The 27205-nt window shown below is 53.0% G+C and overlaps 1 protein-coding gene across 1 annotated transcript in view; it reads left to right on the top strand.

Moving 5' to 3' along the window:
* Positions 1 to 27205, top strand: part of CDH4 (cadherin 4) — a 560279-nt gene that overhangs the window by 394376 nt on the left and 138698 nt on the right. Inside the window, exon 3 of the mRNA XM_059036614.2 lies at positions 4011 to 4237. Coding sequence (XP_058892597.1) covers positions 4011 to 4237 — 227 coding nt within the window. The remainder of the gene's footprint in view (positions 1 to 4010; positions 4238 to 27205) is intronic.

The raw sequence follows: 27205 nt of genomic DNA, 5'->3' as shown, positions 1-27205 counted from the left end.
TGAAGTCACAGCGGTGGACCCCTAACTCAGTTCACCGGGTGTTTTTATGGCTGGAAAAGGCTATGACCCTCTCTTAGCGTGGGCCCCGAAGAGAGGCCGTCACATCCGCTCAGGACACCTCCTCAGCCCCACAGGCTGCTGGACCCTCCTAGGAAGCCCTGGAGGGACACGGAGGCCCTTCCCTCCTGGCGGGGAGCCCCTGGCCCTGCCCGGCTCTTGGAGTCTGCAGCTCATCCCACGGGCTGAGGACCTTCCTGTGCGCTTGTGTGCCTCTTGTTTGCCCCAGCAGCCCGGCTCCCGTCACCCTGGCTCTGAGCCCTTGACGGCCCGCACTCCCCCTGCTCAGGACCTTTGCACGTGCTGCCGTGTGGCCTGGAACGCTCTCCCCGGCCCAGGCTCTGCTCTTGCATCCCTCGGTGCTCAGCGGAAGCACCAGGACCTCATCCTCGGGAAGCGCTCCCGCCGCACGCCTGGGTCAGGCTCTCTCAGAACCGGCCTCCTTCCTCCACGCAGAGCCCCCTGCCCCCCGCCAGCCCCCGGGAGCCACCTCCGCATTGTGACAACCCACCCCCACTCTGAGGTCCTTCTGGCGGTCACTGTGCTTTTTGCTGACGGTTGTGTCCATAAATCAGCACGAATGGATGGATGGATGTTGGTGCCCCGGGAGCTCTGCGTGTGCAGCTGCCTGCACCCCAGGGCAAGGGGTTCCACCAGGGGCAGAATCCGGGGGCAGCCCTGGGGCAGGGGAGGATGACAGACAGAGACTAACATTTACGCAGCACAGAGGAAAACGCATCTCGACGACAGACGGGCAGCCAGGTGCGCCCCTGCCCTTCACGTGGACGGCAGCGTCCCAGCCCGAGGACAGCCGGCCCAGACCGCCCATCAGCCTCGGCGCTGCTTTCCCGATTTCCTGGCGAGGGGTGAGGGAGGGGAGGCCGCCTGGACGGCGGAATCCTGCACATAGTTGAATTTCCTGGTGCTCAGGCCTTCCCACCGTGTCCTGCTGGACGCTTTCCTGGGCGTTGGTCGCTCACGTGTGCTTCTCGGATAGCCGTCGACGGTGCTGTTGCTGCTCTAAACGCTGGGCCTTTTCAGCGTCGAGTCACATTTCAGGAGCAGGGCAGACGCGGGCGGGTATGCGTTCTCCTCTGGACGGCTTCTCAGAATGAACAGGGCTTGCAAATGGAATCCGTCCTGTCCGAAGGGAGAGGCGGGAGCTGGGGGCCGGTCCTGGGCTGGGGCGGGGAGCCAGCCCCCAGTTGAGCAAGGGTCAGAATGCCAAGTGCTGGCCAACCTCACACATCCCGCAGGGCTCCCCTGCCCGGCCCCTCTTGCTGACCCCGTACAAGCCTGTGCGATTCCACTGTCTGCGCTGCCATTTCCCAGTCACCTCCCACCCGGAGCCAGGCACCGGGGGGCCCATAAATGTTTGTGGGATGAACGACCTTGTGTGACCTTGGCCCAGTCCTACGCTCCCTGTCCCCTCAGGTGGGTAACGTGGGTACCGGCCGGAGCGCAAGACAAGTTGGGTTCATCCAGCCTCTACACTGCGCTGGCCCCGTTCATCCTTTGCTGCTGCTTCCGGAGGCCTGTGCTCAGAGAGGCCACTGCTGGTCGCCACACACCTGGCGTCCCAGCCCCATCCCGAAGGGGCCTGCGGGTGTGGGCGTGGCCGCACACCTGCGACCTCAGACGTGTCTCTGGAGAGTCTGCCCCTCAAGTGCTCGCTTCCCCCTTTTTTTTTTTTTTAACATGTTTATTGGAGTATAATTGCTTTTCAATGGTGTGTTAGTTAGTTTCTGTTGTACAACAAAGTAAATCAGCTACATGTGTACATATATCCCCATATCTCCTCCCTCCCGTGTCGCTTCCCATTTTTATGGCAAGACGTCGTGTTTGTAACCTTCTGAGCAGTGTTTGCATGTTGAGAAATTTAAACCCACGTTCCTCAGGGTTTCAAACGGGAGTTCACTTATTCAGAGCTAAAGTGCCATGAACGCCCCTGGTGTCTCAGAAGAACAAACCTTCCTGATCTTTCCCTTCGAAAGAGAGACACAGCCCATCCGTGCACAGGAAGGCACTGTTCCGAATTCCCTTCCTTCTGGAAAGCTGGCACCCCAGCACCGCGGGCACACGGAATGGCCCCCATCTCCCCGCAGGCACCTTCCAGCTCCTGCTTCCTCACTGACGAGGGCTCGGAGTCTCAGACATGATGGCGAAACCAACCTGTTGGCTTGAGCCGATCAGCCAAGCTTCAGTTACACTGAAGCTGGAGGCCGGGTTCCATGTTGCCCCCAAAGCCCCCACGCCTCCTCGCGTGGAGGGCCCGAGTGAGACCCAGGCTGGAAAGATGTTAAGGGCTCCCACGAGGACAGGCCCAGCTGTATCATCATAGGTCACGTCTGGTGGTGCCACCTTTAATGTCCTGAGGGCTCCCGTTCACTGAGGACGTCTGTGCCCTGCAGGGTCCCAGGCTCCTGTGGACGGTACCCCGACCTTCCTGTTGGGGCAGCTCCTATGAGGGTGATTTTTTTCTCTGACAGCAGTATCCACGCTTCCCTCAAATGCCACCAAAGCTCTGTGCCTATTTGTTTAAAAATACAACTACACCATCACTTCATCCTGAAGAAACTCAAACCCTCCCACTACTGTCCAATCCCATTCATGTTATTAGAAATTTTCTTTCAGAGAACAAAGGGCTCGTTCATGTACTTTGGGCTAATCTCCCGGCAATCATAGAACTGTCATTTTCATCTTTGTCAGTGACATCAGAAATGATTGATCCACTCGGTCTTTTGCTGATTTTAATTTGTTTACCGATGGGGAGGACAGGCTTACAAAGGCAGTTTGGAATTTTCCTGGCACTTGAGGAAGAATGTGATTATTCCCTCACTGGGGGGGATATTTCCCTGGAGCCCCGGCCCGCGCCTCACCTTGGGTGCCCCCGTCCACCCGAGGACCCCCGTCTGTGAGCTCTGGAGTCTGTACACACACGGAAATGTCTGATTTCCTCACATTTAAAAACATTTCTGTATTCAACCCACACGTGGGGATTGCTGGGGACTGGGGAGAGTCTGAAGTGAAGGAGCCGAAACGAGGGAACATTCTGTCATTTGTTATTTCAAGGCAGCCAACAATAAGAGGTAAACGTGGGGACAAACACTTATCAAGTCTAACAGTGAGGAGCTTCTTTTAGCTTCTAGAATAAATAGTAATTAAATCATGTAAGTTGTCATTTCCTGACAGTGAAATTGCTTAAAAAAACCAATCCTCCCACCATAATTGCTGAGATACCCACACTTTTATAAATACTAGGTAACTTTATCCATCGTTTTTCTCAGCAGAATGTGACACTGGCTGTTGGTGCCTCATAATTTCCCACGACATTAGGTGGCAGCTGCAAAAGCACACATATGAAAAAGGCACTTACGTGATCCCGGCGAATGCGTGCGTGGCTTCTGAGATGTCTTTTCCCGCAGGGGGTTTACAAACGGTCCAGGTGATGGAGTCGTTGGGCGGGGCTGACGAGTCAGTGCCTAATTACTGTTCGAGAAACACAGCAACGTGCCTGCCCCGCAGCGTCAGTAGACCATCCGCCCTCCACGCCTGCTTCCAAGTCACCGAGAAAGCTCTCGGCTGCCCCAGGGTCACCAGGGAATTGGCTGAGGATAAAGAAGCTCCTCCCCCGGCACGGCTCAGACTCAGGGTGAACCCAAAGTTGATGATGACGGGGAGACGCGTTTGCCGAAAAGAGAACAGCTGTGTTTCAGAGAGAAATGAACATGCATCCGTTGCTTTTGGTCGATGTTCCTTTTTCTAAGGCCTCAGCTAATTCCCTAGGGGGTAGAGATAAAACCCAGTACCTGAAGGTCGCAAAGTCAGTCAAATCACCACTTTCTCGAAGCTCATTAGAGACCAAGGACCCGCTTCTGGAAATAAGCTTCGAGCGGGCGCCTGCCCGCCAGGCTGGTCTCCAGCGCCCTGACCTTCTCCCCCTCCTCTTGCAGTCAAGTTCAGCAGCTGCCTGGGGACCAAGGGGACACACTATGAGACCGACAGCGTGGACTTCAAAGTCGGGGCTGACGGGACGGTCTTCGCCACCCGGGAGCTACAGATCCCCTCCGAGCAGGTGGCCTTCACCGTGACCGCGTGGGACCGCCAGACGGCCGAGCGCTGGGACGCCGCGGTACGGCTGCTGGTGACCCAGACCTCACCCACGCACTCCGGACACAAGGTAAGGTGTGACTGCATGCGGGGCGGGGGGCTGGGTAGGGGTCCTTCCTCCTTCAGGTCACAGAGCAGAACCTCTGCAGAGGCTGACACTTGAGTGGTCGGCGTGGGCCGGGAGGGGGACCCCTGACCTCCCACCTTCCCAGGCAGGGCTGCCCACAGGCTCCACCCCCGCTGGGTGTAGTGCACAGCTGTCAGCACCCTTTTTCAGACAAGGGACCCACAGCTCTGCTTCTCACCGGGCACCTCTCCTGCCCGAGGCTTGTAGCCCACCAGCCCCGGAGTCTCCCAAGGCCTGGAGGGACAAGAAGTAAGACAGAGGCCACGTGGCTGGCCTTGCGAGGTGGCCAGAGTAGCTGGTGTGAGACTGATTCAGAGAGAGGGAAATGGAGAGGGGGGAAGGAGGGGGTGGGGGAGAGGGAGGGGGAGGGATGGCACCCTTCACATAGACACACACCAGCCACTGTCACCGGCCTCCACAGCCCTCCCTCCAGCTTCACCTCTGACTCAGCTGCATGGCCCTGTTGACCGGACAGGAGGGGTGAATTCACATCCCCTGGTCCTGAAAGGCGTCTCAGCCCCATAGGCCCCACGACTCCAGGACCAGACCCCTCAGCCCCCAGAAATCCCCACATTAGGTTTCCTGTGTCTGAGGGGGGCCAGGTCTGCTGACCTCTGCCCGTCCCGTGTTTCGGCAGCTGCGTTGGCCTCTGGCGTGAGGGCTCCCCGGTCAGCAGGGAAGTTGCTGCCCAGCTGACCTGCATGACGGGTCCAGCTGCACACGTCCACCTACGTGAAGGGTGGACCCATGGGGAGGGAGACGCCCTTACAGTCCACAGGGGGCCTCGGGGTCATCAGTGTTATGATGTGTGTGTGGTTCACCAGCAAAGGAAACACACCAGTTAAAGCAGGACAGGCCGTTGGGGACAGCATTTGTGGGTATCTCCTCGGAAAAGGGTTCGAGGGTAGTAGAGGGTTAGACCAAGTTGACCGGCTCCCTTTCTACAGATTTTCCCAGAACCTCACAGAACTAAAGGGCTCGGTGAACCTCAGTGGGAGACAGTCTGCAAGTTTCCCCAAACCTGTTTGACCAAGGAACCTTCTTAATGGGCCATCTTACAAGGCAGGTGTCCCAAGGAACCCACTTTGCAAAACGGGCTGTTTCATTGTGTCTTGTTAAACAACATAGAGGTGGTTTTGGTGAGAAAAGGGAAAGTGGTGATTCGGTGGATAGCCTTATCTCGGTGGTGAGCTGACCCCGTCGGGAAGGACGTCCTGAGTGCCCTCGTGGGTGTGGTGAACCAGGTGTTGAAACACGCTTCTAACGGGCGCCCCCCAGATCGTGAGCCTCACCTAGGGGATGTTGAAAACCCCGAGACAGATGGATGTGGTTTTCCATTCCTTCCCGAACGACCGTGACAAGCCACACCCTGGTGAGAGAGCAGCGTGGCCCACGCAGGGGCCCCTCCCTGTCAGCAGCCAGGCCAGGGGCAGCAGTGGGAAGGCTTACATCCCTGACTGTGATGCAAAAACTGCACCTTGTGGGCAAGGAGTAGGGCTCCCCAATGCCCGTGGATGGCCTCAGATAAAAGGTACTAATTAAAAATATAGGGACTTCCCTGGTGGTCCAGTGGTTGAGACTTTGCCTTTCAATGCAGGAGGTGTGGGTTTGATCCCTGGTTGGGGAGCTAGGATCCCACACACCTCGCGGCCAAGAGACTAAGACATAAAACAGAAACAATACTGTAACAAATTCAGTAAAGACTTTGAGGATGGTCCACATCGAAAAAAAATCTTTAAAAAAGTAGAAAGAGGGCTTCCCTGGTGGCGCAGTGGTTGAGAGTCCGCCTGCTGATGCAGGGGACACAGGCTCGTGCCCCGGTCTGGGAAGATCCCACATGCCGCGGAGTGGCCGGGCCCATGAGCCACGGCTGCTGAGCCTGCGCGTCCGGAGCCTGTGCTCCGCAACAGGAGAGGCCACAACAGTGAGAGGCCCGCGTACGGCAAAAAAAAAAAAAAAAAAGAAAAAGAAAAAGAATGACACCTTTTGTCAGGCATGTTAATGAAGCAATTTCTGGTGCAGTTAATCCCCTGATCCTCCAAAAAGGGTGACTGCAGTTAGTCCTCAGGACACGTGAACCTCCAACCCCCCAGCAGGCAGGCCCAAGAAGCACCTGATCTGCAGATTCCACATCCCAGGCTCAGAGCATCCTTGAGGGTGACTTTGTGGGGTTACCCCCTGAACACATGAAACATGACCCTGTAGGTGGTGGGCAGAGTCTCTGCAGCCCACCTGACCCAATCCTTCCCTGTTTCCCTATTTCATGTCGCCTTCATTGCTGATGGCTCCCTGCTTCCTCCTTCTTCAAATCCGAAGAGCCCTGCCTTGACTTTCTAGGACCCCACCCTAGACCCTGCTCTAAGTGTGTCCACATTTATCCTCACAACATCTCCAGAAGTGGGCGCTGTCACTGTCCCCACTTTACAGGTGGGGAAACAGAATCATGTGACTGCAACCTCTTTGCTGCATGGGAGAACTGATGTTCTGGAAAGGAATGAAAAAACGACTTTCTAGGGACAGCTGAGCCCGGCATCATAACGGAGCCTGGCTGACCTGGATTGTCAGTTTGAATCAAGGCTTCTCCAGCTTACTGGCTGATGTTCTAGGACAAGCATACGACCTCTCTGAGGTTTACTGCTCTCGAAAATGGGACAGCAGTGTTAACCTACATCCTATCCAAGGGTTGTCGAGAGGATTATGTGAGATTATGTGAGGTCAGGCAGGGTGCAGGCTCTATGAGAGCCCTGTCCCCAAAGAGGCAAAAAATTGTTGCTCTTATTGCTGTCATTGGCATGGTTCCAGCCCTCTGAGTCATGTGCTCATCAGGGCCACTGGGCCCTCACCAGGGTGGTGCCGGGGGGACAGGGAGGAGGGTCTGTGTGGGACACTGGGTCACTCAGTTGATGTGCCCTTACAGAGACCAGTGCCAACCTTTGAATAATGTCACTCTGTGTAAATGGGTTAAGGTGACGTCAGATTGCTGGTGTCCTTTGTCACCTGCCAGAAGCAAATGTAAATCTTCTCCAGTGGAAAGTATCATACCAGACCTCAAATTATATCTCCTTTTATATACAATGCCTAGCACTCAACTGAAAATGACTGGAGAGACAAAACAAGATAAATAAAAATCATCAAAGACCCACAGGGCTCCAGGTAATAGAGTTATCAGACATAGATTTTATCATAATTATGCTCACTGTCTTTAAGCACATTAAATGCAAGATTTTGACAGAGGATTGGAAGATTTAAAAAGAATTAATTGGGCAGTTTAGGACTGAAAAATATAACAAACAAAATTAAGAGCTCAATGGACAGATATATCTACATATTAGACACAGTTGAAGAGAAGATTAATGAAGCAAAAAAATCAGAAGAAATATTCAGGCCAAAGTGTAAAGAGACATCCAGAGAGAAAACACAAAGGAAAGAGTAAGAGATATTGGGAAAATGGTAAGAAGTTCTAACATGAGTATGTTTGGAATATGAGGCGGAGAGATAAAATGGAGCAAAAGTAATAATATGAAAAAATATTGGCAGAAAATATTCCAAAACTGGCAACAGACATCCAGGCATAGATTCAAAAAGCCCTATGAACTCTAAACAGGATAAATATAAAGAAAACTGCACTTAGGCACTTTCTTATTCCATTCAATAGGCTATAACAAAATACCATGGACTGGAGGGCTTACAAACAATAGAAATTCATTTCTCACTCTCCTGGAGGCTTGGAGGTCTGTATCAGAGTGGCACAGAGTCAAGTTCCCATGAGGGCCCTCTTCCAGATTGCTACCTTCAGACTTACATCCTCGCATGGCAGAGAGCAAAGATAGGAGGCCAGCTCACTCACAACTCCTGTAAGGACACTAATCCTGTTATGGAAACTCCATCCTCATGACCTCCCCTAATCCTAATCACCCCCCAAAGGCCTCACCTCCTAATATCATCCCATTGGGAGATAGGGTTTCAACAAAAGAATTTTGGGAGGACACAGTCCACAATAGGCATTTTAAGGTAAAATAGTTGAAAACAAAAGTCAAGGAGAAAATCTCGGAAGCAAATAGAAAAGACAGAGTTTCTTTGAAAGAGGAATAATTAGATGTAAAACTGACTTCTCAACAGGAACTATGGAGGTTAGAAGACAATGGAACGATATTTTTAAAGTGCTAAAGAAAATAGAATTCTCTTATTCAGTAAAACGTCCTTCACGGAGTAAAGGTGAATAAAGACATTTTTAAACAAATAAAAACTGAAAGAATCTGCCACAAGTTGTGTTCTTCAGGCAAAAATAAGATGATTTGAAGTAGAAAACCAAGAATGAGAAGGTTAAGTAGATGGGAAAATACCAGTGTATAATTACAGGGTAGTGTTTTGTGGGATGTAAAGAAGATGACTCAAATTCATGACAAGAATGGCATAGATTTTGAGAAGGGATAAATGGAGTCAAAGGGATCTAGGATGATTGTGTTCTCCTGGAAGACGATGGAAATATCAAACTAATGTGATACTTGGATGAGACACATCATTAAGAGCCATAGTGACGGATATGTTACTTTAAGGTGCACATGAAACACTGACCACGACCGACCATAGTCTAGGTCCAAAAGTAAATCTGAACTTCAGAAGTTACCTAAAGTCTACATCGTGTCTAAACTAGCACGAAATTGATTAAAATGTATCTATTATAATGACAGATATTTATTTCTCTTGGAATTTTCATATAATTGTAACACTACTATATATGAAGATCTTATGCTGTAGCTGGATAATTTAGTATTTGTAACACAGCACTGGGCAGGGGACAGCTAAATTCTCCCTCCATTCTAGATGTATTTCTTGTTTAAATATTGTCACCCTTTTTAGTCTTCATATTTAGGCAGTATTTTTTAAAAGACCCTTAAATAACATAATTTGTCATTTTCCTCGGTAATCAATGTGAATTCTCAAATAAACATGCTTCTTAAACAATAAAAAAGAGTCATAGGATTAAGTTCTAACATAATAGATGGAAAATAGAATAATAAAACTTATCAACCCAAAAAAATGCAAGGAAAGAAAAGTGAAATGATAGAATAGATATTTGTCTTTGAGTAAGATGGTAGATTTACAAATATATTATTAATTATAATAACTGAAAATAGATTCACTCATAATTAAAAGAAAACAAATTGACAGATTATATTTTTAAAAATCCAACTATATGCAGCTTACAAAAGATACATCTAAAAAGTATAAGGATAAAAAAAATACCATATGCTAACATATATATGGAATCTAAAAAAAAAAATGGTCATGAAGAGCCTAGGGGCAGGATGGGAATAAAGACGCAGACCTACTTGAGGACATGGGGAGGGGGAAGGGTAAGCTGGGACAAAGTGAGAGAGCAGCACTGACATATATACGCTACCAAATGTAAAACCGGTAGCTAGTGGGAAGCAGCCGCATAGCACAGGGAGATCAGCTCGGTGCTTTGTGACCACCTAGAGGGGTGGGAGGGAGGGAGGCACAAGAGGGAGGAGATATGGGGATATATGTACACGTACAGCTGATTCACTGTTATAAAGCAGAAACTGACACACCATTGTAAAGCAATTATATTCCAATAAAGATGTTGAAAAAAAAGTATAAGGATAGAGAAAGTTGAAAGTAAAAGCATAGCGAGGGAAATACCATGCAAATACTAATCAAAAGAAAGTTGGTGAGGGCTCTGTTACTATAAGAATCAAATTTGTATGCACTTGTAATATGACTTCAAAATATTTGAGCAAAAATTGATAGAACTAAAAGAAATAAATAAGTATACAATCAATGGTAAATTTTAACAACTATCTCTGAGTAAATAATAGAACAAGCAGACAAAATATCAGTAAGGAAATAGAAGATTAGGAGCACAGAATTAAGAAGTCTGACCTTAGTGAGATGTATATAAAACACAGAAACCGACTGCTGCTAAATACAGATTCTTTTCAAATATACTCAGAACATTTACCAAATTGAGCCATAGGCTGAGCCTTCAAGCAAAGTTCAACATGCTTCAAAAGTTTAGAATCAAACATAGTTTGTGTTCTTACCTCAGAGCAGTTAAGCTAGAAATAAATAACAAAGAAAATAACTGAAAAATCCCCATAGATTTGGAAGTTAAGTAAGTGCCTTCTTTCTTTTTTTTTTTTTTTTTTTTTGTGTGTGGTACTTGGGCCTCTCACTGTTGTGGCCTCTCCCGTTGCGGAGCACAGGCTCCGGACGCGCAGGCTCAGCGGCCACGGCTCACGGGCCCAGCCGCTCCGCGGCACGTGGGATCTTCCCGGACCGGGGCACGAACCCGTGTCCCCTGCATCAGCAGGCGGACTCTCAACCACTGTGCCACCAGGGAAGCCCTAAGTGCCTTCTTATTAACCCTCGGGTAGAAAAGAAATCACATGGAAATGAGAGTATATTCTGAATTGAGTAATAAAATTAGCTGGATGTCGCTGAAGTCACACCAGATAGAAATGTGTAGCCTTAAATACGTATATTAGAAGATAAAGAAGGCAGAAAATCAGTGATGTTAACATTCATCTCAAGAAATTACAAAAAGAACAGGAAATGAAACACTTTGTGTTTCAACACAAAGGAGAAAATAATGAAACAGAAAATAATAGAATCAACAAAGACAAAAATTGGTTCTTTACTAAACTGCAGACTTAGTAAGAAAAAAAGCCTGCAAATAATCTCTGTCTGGAATGGAAAGAGGACATCATGACCAATCGCACAAACATTAGAAAGGTCATTTGTGGGCATTATGTACAATCTGTACCAATATATTTGAAAATATACATGAAATGGATAACATCCTAGAATATAAAATTTACCAAAACTAACATGAAAGGAAAATCTGAACTGTTTTATTATTATGAACAAAATTTTAATTCAAATTTTTATCACAAAACAATACCCACACCAGGATAGCTCCACTGGTAAGTTGTAACCAGGCTGTAAGGAGTTGAAACTCATCTTACAAAAGGGGTCACTTCCCCAACCAAATGGGCACCATGTTGAAACCAGCAAGAAACTTGCCCAAAGCCAGCACGAGCCTTGAAAGAACAGTGAGAGAAAGGGTCATTACATGCCAGTCCACTCATAAATAAATGGCAAAAAAGCCGAAGCAAAATATTAACACACTCAAATTCAGCCATGCTTACATGGGATATATAATGGCCACATTCGTCTGTTCCAAGAATGCGAGATTTGGTTTAACACTTAAAAGTTAATCCAAGTAATTCAACACAGAATAATGAATGAACATCACATGATCATCTGAATAGTGACTGTTAAATTTAACTTCATTCAGGATGAAAATATGCAACAAATTAGGAAAAGAAGAGACCATTCTTAATCTCACAGATGGTGTCCACAGCAAACACCCAGTGTACAGTCGGAATACTCGAAGCCTTCCTTGACATCAGAAATAGGACAAGGACACTTTTACACTACATGCCAGAGCTTCAAGCCAGTGAGGTCAGGCAAGAAAAAGAAATTGGAATAACCAGAACTAGCGTTATGTGTAGCTTGTATAATTGTGAATGTAGAAAATCCGAAATAATCTGTAGATGAGTAACTGGAATTAATGAATGATGTTAGCAAGGGCTCTGGATATAAAAGCAATTGCACCTCTACGGACCAGGAATAAATAGTTAGAAAATAAAATCTGAACCAGATACCAATTACAACAGCATTAAAAATTATAGTTATAAACCTAACAAAAAATTTTCAAGACCCTTACATATTACTGAGAACAATTAAAGAAGATCTTTAAAAATAGAGGGATGTGCCCTGCTCATAACATGAGACTTAAAGTTGTGAGGATGTCAGTTCTACCCAAAGGTTTCTATAGATTCAATACAATCCCAGCAAAACTCCCAGCATGTTTTTTCTTTGCTTGTCTATGCAAGGGTTAAGAGCTGACTTTAAATTTTTAAATAGAAATACAAGGGGCCAAGAATAACCTAGAACCACACAAAGATGGGAGGACCTGGTGTTTCAGACATCCAGAGTACAGGTAAAGCACCCCAGTTTCTCGACCTCACCACTATTGGCATGTGGGACCCGATCATGCTCCGACGTGGGCCGCCCTGTGCACTGCGGGATGTTCAGCAGCACCCCTGGCCCCCACCCCCTAGATGCCAGCAGCACCCCGGCACCCCCGCTTGCACCCGAAGCTGCCTCCAGTCATTGCCAAATCCTCCCCAGGGGCCAAATCGCCCCATCGGAGAACCAGTGAACTACAGTAATTAAATGGGGTCGTTTGAGAGCAAAACGAATGGAACAGAATAGCAAGCCCAGAAGAAATACTTAATGTTTTTTTAAAAATCGTCTTCGTGGAGGTTTAACTTGTATTCAACACAGTTCACCCACTTCACATACACGACTTGATGAACCTTGTCAGATGCACACGGTGCCAACACTTGATTTGTTTGAGTGGCACCAGATGGCAAAGGCCAGAAAGCTACAGCCCACAGGTCACATCTGACCTGCCACCTGCCTTTTTGATGGCCTGAAAGCTAAGAACGGTTTCTGTATTTTTAAATGGTTGTATAAGTGCCTGTATTAATATCCTCGGCTTTGCTTCTTGGCCTACAAAGCCTAAAATATTTGACTACCTGACCCTTTAACAAACAGGCTGCTAAGCCCTACTTAGAATAGTGGGTGAGGACTATCTTTTCAATAGGTGATGCTGGGCCAGTCGGGTACCCTTAAGGGGAGAACGTGAAGGGACCCTGTACCTCACTCCACACCCCAGATCAATTCCAGGTGGATTGTAAATCTGAGTGTTCAAGACACTTAAGAAAGTGAAGAGATAAGCCAGAGCTGGAGAGAGGATATTTGTGACCCTTAATGACTGACAAAGGAGGCACGTCCAGAATATATAAAGAGAGCCTCGAATCACTACATAAAGACAGATAACCTAATGATAGAAGAGAAAAGAACACAGGCTGTCCAGCAAAGAGAAGAGCCAGTGGCCGGCTCTGTGTGAGGACCTGTCAACCTCAGCAGGGCAATGCGGATTGAAGCCGAAAACCCACCAGGAAGGCTGACCTTAGGAGGACTGGAAATACCAAAGACTGGTGGTAAAGTGCAGAAGCTCAAGTTACCGCGTGCTCTTGTGGGCGTGCATAATGCTGCAGCCTCTCCCGCAACAACGGGCGTTTTCACTGGAAGTTGAATGTACGTTTGCCTGGTTGGAAGGAAAACTGTTCCTCTTCTCACACTTCTGACACCCAAGGTGTAGGTTTTCCACCCCAGCCGGTTCTCTGACTTTCCGTGGACACCAACTGGGTGTTCTCTAACTTAATTCAGTTCTGACACTCGCAGCCCGGAGTCAGCGCAGACCCCGCAGGCTCAGGGTTCAGTCCCAAAAGCCCACCCCCCTTCGGGCGTCAGTTACAAGTGGTGGGTCTCCAGGTGACTTGCTTCCGCCCAGCTTGGCTCCCACGACCCCCACCTCAGTTCGATAATTTGCTACGATGGGTCACAGAACTCCGGGCAACACCCACTTCCTATTCCTGGTTTACCATGAAGGACATGATAAAGGACACAGGAGCATCCAACGAAGAGTTACTTAGGACGAAGTCTGGAAGGGTCCCGAGTGCAGGGGCTTCTACCCCTGCGGCAGTGGGCTGCACCACCCTCCTGGCACATGGGCGTGTTCACCAACCTCGAAGCTCTCCACACCCCAGGGTTTAGGGATTTTTATGGAGGTTTCATCACGTAGGCATGCTCGATGAACTCGACCTCCAGCCCCTCCCCTCTCCCCAGAGGATGCGGGGGGCGGGGTCTGAGAGCTCCAAGCTTCTAATCACGGCTTAGGCTTTCTGGTGGCCAGCCCCCTCCAGGAGCCCACCCAGAGTCCCCTCACTAGAACAAAAGATGCTATCTCACCCAGGCAATTCCTAGGGGCCTAGGAGCTCTGGGTAAAATACTCCTGTCAGCCCATCACTGCACAGATTGGTTTTGAGAGCTCTGTGTCAGGAACAGAGGGCAAAGACCAAATGTGTATTTCTTATTATGCTGCTGGTTTTAGGTACAAGCCCAACGGAAGTGTGTACACATTCGTACCAACAGCTCTACACCAGAATTTGATAAACCTTAAAAGAACCCAAACACTCATCCTCATTACGTTGGCTAGGTACCTGGTGGTGGATTCATACAGTGAATTTCTATGTAGCAGCAAAAATGAACAAAGCAACAGGATGGGTAAATCTCACAGACACATATCGCGGGAAAGTGGGCAGGCGCCCAGGCAGGGAAGTGCGGACTGTGAGTCGAGACGTGGACAGCTCGGAGTGTGTGGACAGCCGCGTGGGAGGCGAGAGGAGGTGGCCCTGCTGGGGGCCTGAGGGACGTGAGGGGCTCCTGGGGGCAGGTGTTCATTCAGTGATCAATCGTGTGTCTGTTCACTGACGTTTCAAGCACTTTCCTGCATGTCGTTTATAATTCACAATTTTCAAACATTTTTTAAAGCATGCAGAGGGCTTCCTGGCTGGGTTTGGAGAGGTGGGGTGTTCAACGAGAACGTCGCCAGCGGGAGTTGTGTTAGCAGAAGTTTCTAGAAACGCAAGGGCTTCAAAGGAGCCATTTGCAGCGTTAAAAGTCCCGAGAAGCTCTTACCAAAAGGAGCCTTGAAGCAAATCCCTGGAGGAGGGCGCAAGGGGACCCCCTAATTTCCCGGTTCCGTAAATTCCATCTCTCCCGTGTCGAGGTCCCGTCAAGCGCAGTCTCCCTTGTCCATTATTCTAGCGACTGTGGAGCCAGCAAAACTGACAGCTTTCCAGTTAGGTGAACCATAAACATTTGGCAACTTCTCCCCTTTTCCTTTCCTTTCTTAGCAACAATTTAAAGGCGGTCTTTTTGTGGGTAATACAAGCAGGGCTGGAATCTGGAAGAACTTTTTTGCGTGCAGTCTTGCAGGACAGCTGATAGCAATTCAATTAGAAAATGTAAATGAGGTTACGTATTTCCCACGGGAGTGCTGAAGGGCCCCCGAGGAATCAGAGCACTATTCCAGCCTAACAGTAAATACTGAAGATCAAGTTCCTCGCGCCGCTGTCATCTGACTGGCTGCGGTAGCGCTTGGAATTGTCAATGGGACCTGTGGGTATAGTTTGCAAGAAAGAAACTGTTGTTTATGAAGCTAATATTGGGTCTTAGAGTGTGTCAGCATCTATGAAAGATAAACTCAGCTGAGCGTTACCCAGCAGCCGGACCAGGCCCAGATGCTGAAGCGCCTTCTTTCCTTGGGGTCTCGGCCTCCCCGGGTGGATGGGCTGAACTTTGCCCCCAGAAGTTCCTGCGCTGAAGTCCAAACCCACAGAACCTCAGAATGGGACTGAGTTTTCAGATGTGATTAGTCCCGGTGGGGTCCCTAGGGCGGACGGACCCTAATCCAACATGACAAGTGAACTTATTAAAAGGGGAATTTGGACGCAGACACGCTCACGGACAGAACTTCGTGTGCGGATGAAGACAGGGGTCGAGGTGATGCTTCCACAAGCCAAGAAACCCGGAAGATTGCCGGCAGCCACCAGAATCTAGGAGAGGGGCTGGGACAGATCTGCTTGGCCCTCGGGAGGGACAGCCTTGCCACGCCTGGGTCTTGGCCTGTAGCCTCCAGAACTGAGACATGAACGTCCGTTGTGGAAGCGCCCCAGTCTGTGGTGCTTTGATTCGGTGACACCAGGACACTCAGTCACCGGGGGTGTGGCCAGTGCCTTCCAGCTGAGGTGGACGCCCAACCCTGGGTGTGTGCTGACAGACCCGAGGCAGCCTCCCAAAGATGGGATGTGAGTCCGGAGCCGGGCATCCAGCCCAGTGCTCCTGATGCCTCAAGTCCTCTCCTCACCTCTGCTTGGGTCTCCAGGCCCGGCAAGGACAAGTCTTGCCAAGACCCTAATTCTTTAAGCCCCTGGGGCCATCACCCCCATCCGCACGGTCTGCCCCCTGTGAGTGGGCAGAGCCCATCTTGGTATCACGGACGCCCAGGTTGGTTACGAGACAATGGAATGGAGAGGGCCTGGTTGAGAAGCAATTCCTGCAACCCCCTGGCGGTGCAGCCCCTAAGGAAAGTCTGGCCCGCGAGCGGCCGTGCGTCCCAGCGTCACCCGCTTTCCATGAGCGCCAGAGGGCCAGTGCCCGTGCCGGAACCCCTACGCTGCCGACTCGGAGTTTTAACCAAAGGGGGCGCGTGGGGCTTTCCACGCCAGGCGTCCCCTTGGGAAAGCACCTGAAGGTCATTAGGTTGAGCCGAGTGACAGAGTGCACACCTTCAGAAAGTAGCAAGACGGTCTTTTTATGCCTTTCCACGACGGCCTGGATGTGACCGAGAAACAGCAACTCCCAGAAAACAGACAACAGCGTGGTCAGCGAGCTTGCAGACAGCCGTCCCCGTGCCTGTTTTCCCCGGGAGGACGGCAGCTGCGTTCGCGAGTGATAATGACCTCCTCGCTCCTGCAAGTTCAGGCGGTGCCACCCACGCGGGCCTGCTTCAGGCGCGGGCTTGACTGCCTGGGGGACGGCGGGAGGAGCAGGTGTTTCCTTCTCCACGTCAGAGACCGAACGACTGCCAGGAAGGAGGCTGGTCCCTGTCCAGAGTCTGTGGTCGTGACCGCAGCCCGGCGGCCCGCCCCGGCCACGGGCGACCAGTAGTAGGTCTCAGCAGACGCGCAGAGCTCCCCGGAAGACTGCGGCGTTTAACTCTGCCAGCGTGAAGGCACGAGTGATTTCTAATCGCTGCAAGGTGCGTTTTCTGCAGCTGTGGAGAGCCGCCCTGGGGCGGGGCTGCCAGCTGCCCTGGGGTCGGCAGGAGGCCCAGCTCGGGCTGTGTTTCAGGCTGCGGGCGGCCTTGAGCGAGCGTCGGGGTCAACCCTTCATTTTGCAGAGGAGAGCTGCCCAGGGTCCCACAGCCCAGGGAGAAAAGCATCACGGTCATTGGCCACTTTCCCTGGCCTGTCCCGGTTGGGGCGGGAGGGGGGGTGCAGCCTGGGGCACCGTCTCAAGGAGATTTGAGGGGGACGAGGGAATGAAGATGACAGGCGGCTCACTGACTCCCATGGCTGGGGGAGCAAAGGGCACGAGAAAGAGGGGCCGCTGCCAGGCAGGGAAGCCTCGGACACGCAGCCAGGGCAGAGGAGTGGACCGCACGATGCTGCCCTGTCTCGTTCCTGTGGGCCAAGCAGCGAGACCCCGCGGGGCCCAGCGAGCGGCGGGCGTGCTCGAAGAGCTCTGAGCCCCGTCGGTCGGGAAGATCCCAAGTCGCTCCCTTGGCCGCTGGCTGAGTGAAGACTGTTTGCATGTCCCCGCCGGCCACTTTCTAACGCTCTAAGATGGAACGGCATCGCCGGGAACGGTCCCACGGGGGCGGCGACAGGCCCGGCCGCTGAGCTGCAGCCACGGGGTGGGCTACGGTGGGGCTGCCTGGCGCGGGGCTGGGCCGGGAGAGGGTAGGGCCTGCCGCTGTGCCCTGGGGGTCAGCAGGGTGGCATCTGAGTCGAGACCTGAGATGAGAGAAGCCAGCATTCCCGCAGAGGGAGCGTCCGCAAGCTGGGGGAGGTGGCCGGGCGGGTCCCTGGCCGGGCGGCCCTTGGTCAGGCGTCTGAGTCTATTTGAGGGTGTGTCAGGGCCCCAGGGACGGCTGAAAGCGGGGTGGGAGGGTGAGGCCCCTTCTGCTGCAGCCCCGGGTCGGTCGGCACAGCGCCCAGCCTGCTCCCTGCTTGTCTCTGCAGGGCTGGTTTGCTAAGTGGGGGTGGAGGCCCCCAGGGGCCGGCCCAGCTCCGTCTCCCGCCCCGTGGGGTCCATCACCCCTCACCGCTGCGCTCTGGCCACTGTCCCGTCCCTGCCCTGGGAGGCGCCGCCACCCAGTCCCCCTGCCTGGATCCTAGAATCTCCCCTCTGTCAGCGTCTGCTTTTCCCGAAACGAAACAAAAGCCTCAGAGGGCACGAGGCCATGCCCACCCCACCAGCCCCACCGCGTTGCCCCCATGTCCCTAGGGGGGTGATGTCCCGTCCCTTCTGCAGGACCTGCCCCGACCCCAGCAGTGCCTGCGCCTCTCCTGCAGCAAAGCAAGCGCTGTGATGTGAGGACAAAAAGGAGAGGAGAGAGACCCTCCCTCACTGCCTGTCAAACGCTAACCTTCCTCCTGACCAAAGCCTTCCAGGATCACCCACACCAACAAAATTGGCCATTTTTCTCACTAATTGACACCAATATGAGTGAGGCCACTTGGTCCCACCGCTAACAACTCCAGGAAAAAGCCATACATTTTGGCCTAACTTGCCAATTTAATTTTTCTTTTTTACTGTGATTGTTTTTTTTTTTTTTTCTGTAAACTACAGAGTAATTTCATTTACGTTGTCCCTGGCAGAACGTAATTTTCTGGATTCTCCAGAGCCATTTCCCAGCCAGGGTCCTTGCAGGCGACGCCTGGAGACAGCTCGGCTTGTGTCAGCGGGAGGAGAGGGGGGCAGGCGGGGATGCTGCCCGGCGCCCCGCAAACGCGCAGTTCACCCCCCAGAGGATGCCCCGGGTCCACACGTCGGCTCGAGCCGGGCAGGGGCAGGCGGAAGTGCTCGGGCGCTGCAGGTCCTTGCCGCGCCGGGGGGCGAGGGTGGCCGAGCAGCCTGGCCGGGCTCGTGGAGGGGACACACACACACACACACACACACACACACACACACACACGGTGGGGTGGGCTTGTCTGAACATTAGGGCATCCCCCCAACTTCCTTACCGTGGCCCGTAAAGCAGCCACGGCCCCGCCTGCGCTCCGGTCCATTACGCCTGCATGCTGCCTGCTCCCGGGGCCGCACGGGTGGGCGCATTGTCTTGTGTCTTCATTTCTGGGCGGACACAAGACTGAAGAGGGCAGAGGGTGTGCTCCGAGCGTCTCTTGAAAGAAGTGTGGTTTCGACACTGCTTAAGAACGTGAAGCGGGCTTCCCTGGTGGCGCAGTGGTTGAGAGTCCGCCTGCCGATGCAGGAGACATGGGTTCGTGCCCCGGTCCGGGAAGATCCCACGGGCCGCGGAGCGGCTGGGCCCGTGAGCCATGGCTGCTGAGCCTGCGCGTCCGGAGCCTGTGCTCAGCAACGGGAGGGGCCACAGCGGTGAGAGGCCCGCGTACCGCAAAAAAAAAAAAAAAAAAAAAAAAAAAAAAAAAAAGAACGTGAAGCCTTCCCTCGGGACGATGGTGATGGATACGGGTCGCCTCAAGAACCGCCTCTTAGCTCTTCCCCCAGGGCTGCCCCACCCTCACAGTCCCTGGCCCGTCCGCCTAGGACACGGGGGCACTGGGTGCCAGGGTCGCAAAGCACAGGCAGCCTCTACCCTCCACGTCAGGGCGCCCCCGTCCAAGCCGAGGAGCAGGGAGGGGTCGAGGGGGTGGCCTGCGTTCAGACCCCAGCCCCGTGAGCCTGGGCCAGCCCCCGGACCTCTGCCCCGGTGTGCGTGAGCACGGCGCCGGCCCCTGCCTTCCTGGGCCGGCGTGGGCGTGAGTGAGCAGGCGGGAGGGGGCGGCCGTCCCTGCCCCCTGCCCCGCGCACAGCAGGCGGCGCGCACAGGGGCGTTCGCTTAAGGCTGTCCTTCCAAATACAGATGCACAAGGAAATAATCACGCTCTTTCACTCAGGAAAACTTTCTTTGGATGATTTTTATGGGAATTTTCAAAACAATCTCCCCTCCTTAGGAGAGATCGCAAGTAAGAAATACCATAGTGCTTTGCGGGGCATAGACAGGGCATATTCGTCTTCCCTGTGGTGTCGTGAATGTAAAAAAGAAAATCCACTAAGTGCCTTTTCAGAACCAGGCTCGTGCAAATGTTTGTTTAGAATGGCTCCCATGCTCTGTTTGTTAAAGAACGGAGATAGCTTTCTGTTGTTTTATTTTGTGTTTGTTAAATAACGTTTTATTCTGTCAGTCCTTAGCTACCATGGAAACCAGGCAGAAGGCTGCAGACAGAACCCTAGTTAAATATTTTAAATATACATGCTTGCAGGCGGACAAAAAGTACCATTTTTCAAATGTATATTGAAAGGGAAGTCGAAGGTAGAGAAATGAACTATCTGTATAGATTTGGGTGCCTCTTTTTTTTTTTTTTATGAAATCTAATTATCCTCAGTGAAAATCAGTACTGGCTTTGACGTTTGGGAGAGTTGAGGAGTGGGAGGTTGCTATTTCCCTTATTGAAGCATGTTTAACCCAGAGCTATAAGGAAGCAATGAAAACAGGAAGGCTGGTGAATTCGAGACAGGGGAGAGGGTCGTAAACAACATTGATATTTGGGGAATGAACCTCATCTACCCTTGTTCCAGCATAAGCAGTGTTAGTCCACAGTGCAGACGTGGCATGTCATATTCCCCAAGTGTTTCGTTTTGAGTACAGACCCATGAAATTCGTAACCTGGGGGCCCCAAGCCCTACATTGGCCGTGTTTCCACGGCTCGGATGAACCACCTCCTTCCCCAACATCAGGGCCACCAAGAGGGTCAGGTGAGACTCTGTGAGCGGGTCTCAGTCACTCTGCATGTGAGAAGGTGCAGGAGCCTCTACAGGGCTGGACGCTGGACGCTGGTTGAAAGGAAAGGGGTCCCGGGTGGATGCCCCGGCTATGCTTCGTGCGGTGAGACGCGCGGGCTGGTTGACCTTTGCGGCCAAAGAAAAGCAGCCCCGGCCTCAGCAGTGCTCCATCCTGAGGGCTTCCCCTCCCTGCCTCTCGCGGGAAGCTCAGTGCAGGTGCAGGTCCCGGACACCCGTCCCTCAGCTGCGCACCCACTGCCCAGGGAGGGGCTGGACGCACTGCTCCTGGGCACACGGCCCAGTCTGGAGACGGGAGAGCGCGGAAGACCAGGGAAGTTAAAAACCACAGTTCCCTCCCGCCTGCCCATCCCCCGCCTCCGCATTCAGGGTCCGCGGGGCTGCACTACCAGTCAGGGCAAGAAGATCGCCCGGGGCACCTTCCCCAGACGGCACCGCCCTGGGTAGTGAAAGCCCATGAGTCCATCGGGGGGAGGGCCGCAAAGCTGACCCCAAGCCCCTCCATCAAGCAGTGTCCTCGTGGACATTGGTGGTCAGCTCACCTGGTTGGCACGTCCCACGGGGAACTAACTTGAAAATTTCCCCGTACATTTAGCTTTTGTTGAATCGGGTGGCACTGGTGTTCACGCTATTTTCTCAACAGTGGGGAGAGTTTAGGGTGCTGAGGCAGGGCGGCACAGGACCCAACGGCTGCGGGGGAGGGCCCGTGGGGGGTCAGGCTGTCATCTGCGACCCCATCTTCGAAGGTCAGGGCTGCCAGGCGCTCCTTAGAAACGCTCCGGGATCTGGGAATTTTTTTTTTTTTTTTTTTTTTTGCGGTACGCGGGCCTCTCGCTGTTGTGGCCTCTCCCGTTGCGGAGCACAGGCTCCGGACGCGCAGGCTCAGCGGCCACGGCTCACGGGCCCAGCCGCTCCGCGGCACGTGGGATCCTCCCGGACCGGGGCTCGAACCCGCGTCCCCCGCATCGGCGGGCGGACTCTCGACCACTGCGCCACCAGGGAAGCCCCGGGATCTGGGAATTTTGAAGCCGTTTTCATATCCACATCGCCTCTTGAGGGCAGTGGCTTCTGCTGGGCCATCTTCTCTGGAGAACAGTGGAGCTCGTTGCACTTTGCAAAAGCAGCCGGGCGTCCATGGGGTTCCGTGTATGGGGTGAGGATAGGGGTGTGTCCGGGGCTCGGGCCAGAGGCGTGGCTTTGGTGGTGGTGAGCGCAGGGCGCATGCGCAGGACCCTGCTTTTGCTCCCGGCTCTTCAGAAGTGGCAGCTGGGTTTTTGGACTTTTTGTATCTTGCTCATACTTTGCCCCAGCCGCGCCGTGGGTGCAGTTCTTTTTAGTCCCTTATAGTTTCTTTGTATCTGTTGCTCAAGGAGACGTCTGTCCAGGTGCAAGCCCTGCAGCAGAGGGTCCCGGGTCCCAGGTCCTTGCCTGTCCGTCACCAGGAGAGGCGAGCACTGCATATCGCTTATTCGCTGCTAAGCAGCTGTCACCCTCCTCAAAGCATGATGGCTGGGAAGGGACTTGCTGCCTTGAAGACAGAGTCTGTATTGTTTATATTCCCTGCTCAATGTCACTTCTGAGTGTTTTATGAGTCACCTATTTGCTTATACTTGGCTCTTCACAATTCTGTGTTCCTACCAGGCGAGTGGTTGGGTGCTAGAAAAAGATGACAGATTGTAACTTTTTGCATGTAGATTGGAGGAGGTGCATATGACCATCGTCCTCCCCTGACACTTCCCTCTCTCTCTTTTTATTTTTCCTTTTTCAAAAAAAGAGGCGATCATTTAAAACCTGCCCCAGGTCCGTTTTGCATTATTCATCTTTCACTTGTGGACGATGATGGGGAGGAAATGACCCAGCTTCTTCCTAATGTCGGGGAGTCCCTGCAGGCCTCACCTGGAAGTCACACTTGATTACGCTCTCGTAATCAGACACACAGAGCAACCCTCCTTACAAGGAGAGCAGGCCCGGGCGGGCACAGCGCTGCTGGGAGCTCAAGAGAATAAGATAACGTGCGCGGTGAGGAGCTAAAAAACAAAAGCCACCTCGGGAAGGCGGGCGTGCAGGTCACCGCCGGGCTCCAGGTTTGGGCTGGGTGCCAGGAGAAGGTGGAAACTGATGACGTGTGGGTGAGGATGGCAGTCGTGCAGCTTGCCTGTGAATCTGGGGCCTCGGCCTTCCCATGAGGATGGAGGACGGTCCTCGTCTCCATTCCGCCCCTTTTCTCTTGAGTTCACTGAGCTGTGTTCCTGAGCATGGGGGCTTTGTCACTTTGTCCCTGGAGAGAGAACGCCTATGCCTGAGACTGGTCCTGAAAACCTGCCGAGAGAGAAACGCCGAGCCCAGAGACGAGGTGACCTAGAAGGATCTCAGACCCCCGTCCCGGGCTCCCCGGACCCCCACGCGCTATAGACAGAGCGGGTGTACACACCCCTCGAGGGGGACCAGCCCAAGCAACCGCACAGGCACGGGATGGCGTTTTGTCTCTGCAAAGTGCGAGTCCGTTGGGGCAGTGACTCCGAAGCTCACCTGTATCGCTCAGGAGCGAGACCACCGAACCCCCCAGGTTGTGACGTGAAGGAGCTACGCTCCAGAAGGTACCCCAGCCTCCTGCCCACGCCCCAGCTGCCCCCAGAGCGCAGAGCTCGTCCAGCCCCGGGAGTTGGGGGGTGGGGGGGGGGCGGAGGCCCAGAGGCAGGAAAAGACTCCTCCCGGGTCCCAGGCCCGGCGCTAGGACCCCAGCCTGGGGAGGCTCCTCCCCTAGTAAGTCACCATTTCAGAGCAGAACGAATCGGATGCTAAGCCCGACTGATGAAGGCTCAGCGGGAGAGGCCATCTGAAATGAGAAATGCTTTGTAAATAAGAGCTGATTAAGAAGCAGACGGACTTAGGGCCTCACAAGTGAGCGTCTGGCCTCTGTGTGGTCTGTACCTGGAGCCATGGCCCCTACCCCTCCTCCGCCCCTTTTGGGAAAGGCCCGCTGCGGGCAGAACAGGGCAGACGCGTGTCCTGAGCGGTCCTGGCCCCTCAAGATGTCCCTGTAAAAGCCCGTCTGCCACCCTTCCTGGGGTCAGGGCTCCAAGGGGTCCCCAGGGCCCAAACGCCGCCCCCCCCCCGCTGCACACCGTCCCCCGCTCGGCGGCTGCTTGTCAAGCACCAGCTACTCCCTGGGGTGGGCTGGGCTGGGGGTCCCATCAGAGGACCAGGCGATTTGCTCAGCACTCGCCATGCTGCACACCTGCAGGTACCAGCTTGGCTGGCTCCAAGGCCAGCGCAGCATCAGGACCCCCTCCAACCCCCACCAGGGACCAGACCTCTGACCTGGGCTGAACTGCCTGTAAGGAACCAGGGATGTGGAGCCTGGCCAGCCTGTCACGGCCGGGCTGTTGGTTTTGAGAACATTGTGACACGTTACATACACAGAGAGAGAAACAAACAAAACACACACGTATGTACGCATGCACACACGTGCATAGGTATATGATACGTAAGCACACAGGCACGTACACTTATATGTGTGCACGTGTGTCTATACGTGTGTGCCCCCTACATACATACGTGTGCCTGTAGGCCTGTAGGTGAACATGCATATGTATATCAGGAGCATAGAGGCCACATTCACATTATCACCCGACGCCTGCCATCGTTGGCGCAGAAACACGGGTGACCGGGGTGCAGTGGGGAAACCGGCAGCCGTCGTCTGTTCGGAAATACCTTCGAGAGCAGCCGGAAACACGATTTACCATCAGCATGATTACGCGTCGGGGTTTGCGCGCCGCGCTCTGGACGGCCCGAGGTCCTCGCGGGCCCAGAAGCACGTGCTCGCCTCCTCAGGTGACCGGTCGTTCTCATCGTCGGCGCTCCTCCCCCAGAGGAGTGGCTGTGCCTCCCCAGCTGAAGCTAGTGCAGGTCTGGCATTGATCTTCGCCAGATTTTGTTATTACATTTGTCTCACAGCTTTAAGATAGTAGCAAATATGTGCAATTTATTTAAACAACACTAGGGAAATTAACGCCGTGCAAGCTCAGCCTAAGCAAATGAAGACAAAGCAGGTTTTTAAAAGGAGAACGGCTTGATGAAAACCTTGAAAATTCTGAGTCTCAAATTCAGAGGCGGGCTGCCCTGGTGGCGCGGTGGTTGAGAGTCCGCCTGCCGATGCAGGGGACGCGGGTTCGTGCCCCGGTCCGGGAGGATCCCACGTGCCGCGGAGCGGCTGGGCCCGTGAGCCGTGGCCGCTGCGCCTGCGCGTCCGGAGCCTGCGCTGTGCGACGGGAGAGGCCACCGCAGTGAGAGGCCCGCGTACCGCAAAAAAAAAATAAATAAAAAATAAAATTCAGAGGCTCGGGTGAGCTTCTGCGTCGGCGGGCGAGGCAGAGCTGCATTCTCTGCCCCGCAGGTGGGAGACGTGGCGGGAGCCAGGACGGCCAGGCTCCACCTCCCGGAGGCCGTGCCTGTGGCCGGGACCCCTGCCCCAGCACCCCGCACCCCGCACACGCACGCAGACGCGCTCAGAGCGAACGCCAAGCGGGTCCCCTCTGCCGAGGCAGGTGCGTGCGCCGGGCGGCCCTCGTTTCCTGGGAGGCCGGGAGCCCCCGCGAGGTCACGCGTGTGTGGAGCGTGGCAGTCGCCTGGAGGGCTCACAGCACGCGCGCCAGGCGTCGGCACAGAGGTGGCGCGTCCAGGTGGGAGTCTCACACTTGGCATTTCTGACCTGGAAGCTGACGCCGCGGGAACCCACAAATGCCTCTGCTGCTCCGAGGTTTTTCACTGACGTCCTTGGGCCCCTCCGATGGGAATGTCCGTGTCCGCCCAGGCCACCGCACACTGACACGAGGACCCGTAGAGGGCATGGGGCCTCATGAAGGAACCCCAGAAGTGAGGGGGGCACACAGATCCCGCCTCTGCCTAAAGAGCTGTGCGGCCTTCAGAAGTTACGTGGCCTCTCTGAGCCGCCCGGTCGCCTCCCTGGTAGAGGGGGGACGAGCCTCCTGTGGCCTTGGCAATAGGGCAGGTGCAGGCAGAGACGGTTCGCAACGCTCAGTGCCCACAAGGCGTTGGCTGCCCCTGACGCGTGGAGAGCCGTTGTCTGCGTCCTGGCTGCAAGGGAGGGGGGGGGTGTGGCCAGGACCATTCTGAGCACTGTTCTGTGATGCTCATCAAAGAGCCTAAAGATGACCCCACCCCTGTCATCATGCGAGATGCAGGGTTGGCCACAGGCAGCATCTGTTAGTTTGACTTGAATAGATGCTGAGAGAACGTCATGTTTCCGTAGAAATCGAGGCCCCTGGGGATACACACACTTTGCGTGGATCCTTCCGATGAAGGATGGGAAGCGGCCTGGGGAAGCCTTTTGGTTTTTAATTGCTGCAGACTCTTAAGTGCAGGAGCTCAACACGAAAGACAGCTGGGCCTCTGGTGGGGAAAGTCCCAGAGGGGGGGGGTCTCTCTGGAGTGTGGCTTGTCCAGATGGATTTTTCCATTGATGTAGCATCCAGGACTGATATGATTGTTTGTTTGAATTAGTTTTGTCTACGTGTGTCTAACTTATTTCTATGCCACTTTTTTTGCAAAAGGGAGTGGGGAAGGTTCAACGGGCAATGCCAAGACCAACAGGTTCTCACTGGGTGGGAGCTCAGCTGGAGGGTGGGGACCCCGCCGTGACAGGAGAGGGGCCGCCGCCTAGGGCCTCCAGCCAGCTCTGTCCTCTCTGGCTCGGGCTGTCCTGGTCCAAGGTCTGTCTCTGCCATGTGAGCTCTCATATGCTACTGGCTCTGAGACTCGGGGTGAAATGAACATCAACCATGAGAACGGTGCAGAGGCGGCCACACGGGGCACCTTGAAAATAAACATGGAGGCGATATGGGTGTAGATGTCTTGTGTATACGTGAGTCCTGTTAGCTCTTCTAATTATACAATTTCGTGTACATTATAACATTCAGCAATATGGAAAGGTAAAAGGAATAAATTAAAATAAAAACTCACTGGTGACCAGAGAAAACCAGAGTTTACATTTCTACCCATCTCCTTCCAATCTTTTCTCTATCCGTTTAAAAAACACGAGGACTTATGATGCCTGTATACTTTGGTGCCATTTCTCTACTTCCTATTAGTGTATGGAATTTCTTCATATCTTCAAAGAGTAACTTCTTTTTTTTCTTAATTCATCTTCATGGAGTATAATTGCTTCACAATGCTGTGTTAGTTTCCGCTGTACAACAGAGTGAATCAGCCACATGCATACATATATCCCCGTATACCCTCCCTCTTGAGCCTCCCTCACACCTTCCCTATCCCACCTCTCTAGGCCGTCGCAAAGCACCAGGCTGATCTCGTTGTGCTATGCGGCTGCTTCCCACT

The sequence above is a fragment of the Kogia breviceps genome, chromosome 14 (genome assembly GCF_026419965.1).
Source record: "Kogia breviceps isolate mKogBre1 chromosome 14, mKogBre1 haplotype 1, whole genome shotgun sequence".
Lineage (NCBI taxonomy): Eukaryota > Metazoa > Chordata > Mammalia > Artiodactyla > Physeteridae > Kogia > Kogia breviceps.
The sequence above is the reverse complement of the archived record's forward strand: the minus strand, read 5'-3'. Positions and strand labels throughout refer to the sequence as shown.